A 3,302-nucleotide genomic window follows, 5' to 3' on the forward strand; every position below is an offset into this window, starting at 1 on the left:
ATAGAGTAGTATTGAACTGACACACGAACATAATATTATTATTATTAGGTTTGTAACCTACTATATATATGCTAATATAGAGATATATACTTAATTAAATGATGGAGGAACAGTAATTAATTAACCCGCTCCATAGAACTTATGCTCATTATTCTTATCCCCAATATATAATTAGCCAATAATACTAGCTTAGCATTATTATAACAATAAGCTTATGTTCTATGGATAGATCTCAATGATTGACCTCAATCCAAGAATTGGGGTTATCTTATAGTCAGTAAAACCAGCAGAAACAATTAACTTGCTCCATTCTATTTTATTTCTTTCTTTTCCAGAGACCAACACCATCATAAGCATGTCAAAGAAGAGCTGTGTTTGAAGTGATTGATCATAACAAGCTTTCTTGTCATCATCCTCCACAACCATGTCTATGATAATCACCTTCCCTTCTTTGCTTTTCTGCATGATTGCCTCCTTGCATTTCTTCAATATTTTCACACATTCCTCATCGTTCCAGTTATGCAAAATCCACTGCATCGTTATTCAAAGTAAAATAAATTCACTTTTTCCGAACTTAATTCCTATATTTGTATAATTTTTTAATATAAGAATATTTTAAATTCAAATAATTCTTTAGTTTTTTTTTTTTTTTAATTTAGTCCAAACTTTTCACAAAAAATAATGTCATTTTAATCACTTCCATACATGTTTTATGTGAACAGAGAAACATATTGAGATTGAGAGAAAAAATCAGCTGGGTCTCTACACTTCTTCTGACTTTTCTTTTTTTTTCAACAATCAATACCCCTTTATATTCTATGTACTGATTTAATATGTATGTGATTGCTTCCCATAATTAACTACCGCTTTCTCATTTTTTTAAATCAGGAATTGTGTACTTTTTCGTAAAAATGAAGAGATATTGGAAGGGTTAAGTATCTATTCATTTTTTACCTTCAACAAAATGTCATGAGAAGGAGGAATAGGATCAACAAGCATGTCGCCTGCAATGTATTTAAGGTTGTCAGTTCCTTGCAAGCCAGCAACAACACTTGGGAGATCAAACACACAGCACTTCAAGTTTGGAAATGATTCGGCGATGGCCTTTGCAAGAGTTCCAGTGCCTCCACCAACATCAACCAGCGATTCCAATCCCTCAAACACTCCCTTGAACTTATCATCCAGTAACAGACCACTAACAAATCGAGAATCACTTGCCATGCCGTCAATGAAGGATTTGCCATATTTAGGCACGCTGTCGGTATACTCCCAAAACGTCATTCCATGTGCGGTCTCAAATGCTGTGAGATCTTCGTTCTTGAACCAATCAGACAAATGATGCCATGGCTTTATCCCGGTGGGAGTAAGGTCTATCAGCATCAAAGGTGTCACACTGAAGGGATTGTTCTTAAGTAGGAACATACATGAATCAGTTAGAACATACCCAGTTTCAACCTCGTTATTATTATTGGTAACATTTTCGGTAACAAAGATGCCGGAATGGATCAAGATTCTCATCAAGCGATGGATGAAGGAGGTTTTTGACGGATGAATTGGCAATGAAGCAATGAGTTGTGAGAGAGTCATGGGTTTGCCGTAATTGTATATTGCATCAGGTATGCCTAATTCAACAGCACATTTAAGAGACATAGAGTTTATGAAACTGAAAATATGATTCCAAACGTGGCTTTGAGCTTTAAGAAGTTTCGCATTATCGGCTTGTTCTCCACTTTGGAATTCCATAACAATGTTTTCGTATAAAATGAAGGATTAAAAATTTGTCCAAAAAAATGAACAACTAGATCATTTATGTTCTGGAAGCTATACTATCTAGGGGCTTCTATTTATAAGGCAACAATGGTTTGTACTATTTTTAATTTCCCAACGTGTATTGTTGGTTGGGCTCTTTTTAATAAATAAAAATTAACTTATTTTCTAATAATAATAATAATAATAATAATAATAATAATTATTATTATTATTATTATTATTATTCTTATGAAGGTTGGCCGCCGCTACAAGAAACACCATTGAAATCGACGGCTAGACCGTCAAAAATATTAAAAATCAACGGCAAAATTGACGATTAAAGTGGTCGCTATTAAACTTGTCGATTTTTTAAAATTCTAATAAAATCGACGGCTTACTAGGTCGTTGATATTAATTCAATAAAATTGACAATTTTTCTGTCTATAGTTTGAGTTTGAGAATTTGACCTGCTTAATAAAATCAACAAGTTTGCCGTTGATATTATTATACAAAATCGACAACCTTTCTGTCGATATTTAATTCATTAAAATCAACAAAACAGCTGTTGATTTAATTATTAAAATACTGACAAGTTCATCGTCTATATTTTGTTTTCTTTTATCTATTTTAAATTTAAAAAGCGACACCACTACCATCGATTTTAATAACATTTTTTAATTATTTTTTATTTAAAAATAGTAGACAACTAATGCAAATAAACTTTTAAATATAGAAATAAAATTTATACAAAATATTAGATAACATCAAGACAAATAAACTTTTAAATATAAAAATAAAATTTATACTAAATATTAGATAATGAGTTTACAAACTTATCAAAATAATAAATAATCATCTAACATAAAGAATCAAAACAAGATAAATAACTAAACTTGGACTTATATTCGTTTAAATTGCAATCCACTGATAATACAAAATATTCAAAACAAATTAAATAACCCTACTCATACTCATCTAAATAATCATCTGAGTCATCAAGATCGTCAGAATCATCTTCCCTTTGAGAACTTTGTGGTTGAACTAGTAGATGCAGAATAGATGGGAGTTTTCTACCTGAAGCTGTGCTTTTCTAGGAAATTGGAAAAGTAAAAGGAGGAGGTGGGAGGACACGTGATTTAGAACTACTAGGATCCATGGCCCTCACATACTCAGTCAAGCTATTGAGTTGATGACTAAACTGATCCATCTGTGAGTTATTAAAGTTGAGATCCTCACGCAAGAATTCAAGAGTCTGTTGCCACTCTCTTTTTTCCCTTTGGTAGCGGTTTTCAAACTCTCTATATTTAGCGGCATGTTGTTCAACTTCCCTATTAAGTATTGCCATTCGTTCTCTAAGATCCAAAACATCAGTGCTGGTGGTCGTGGTTGGCCCATCAACTCGAGGTCGCACTATGGAAGAGTCCCTTACCTCACCCATGCCATATACCCTACGCCTTCATTTTCCACCTACTGTCTTAATCCATATGCTTTTTTTCAGAGACAGACGATGAATCAGTTACACCAGCCTTTGATCTATAGTAGCATGTCTTTCT

At 32.8% G+C, this 3,302-nt stretch overlaps 1 protein-coding gene across 1 annotated transcript; it reads right to left on the bottom strand.

Moving 5' to 3' along the window:
- Nucleotides 1-219: 219 nt before the first annotated feature.
- On the bottom strand, nucleotides 220-1,743 carry LOC130941716 (probable O-methyltransferase 3). The gene is made up of 2 exons (XM_057870292.1): nucleotides 955-1,743; nucleotides 220-531 (listed from the first exon to the last, which is right to left on the bottom strand). Exons 1-2 carry the CDS (start codon nucleotides 1,741-1,743, stop codon nucleotides 220-222), a joined length of 1,101 nt encoding a protein of 366 aa, XP_057726275.1.
- Between the last annotated feature and the right edge of the window lie 1,559 nt (nucleotides 1,744-3,302).

The sequence above is a fragment of the Arachis stenosperma genome, chromosome 7, assembly GCF_014773155.1.
Source record: "Arachis stenosperma cultivar V10309 chromosome 7, arast.V10309.gnm1.PFL2, whole genome shotgun sequence".
NCBI classification, from domain to species: domain Eukaryota; kingdom Viridiplantae; phylum Streptophyta; class Magnoliopsida; order Fabales; family Fabaceae; genus Arachis; species Arachis stenosperma.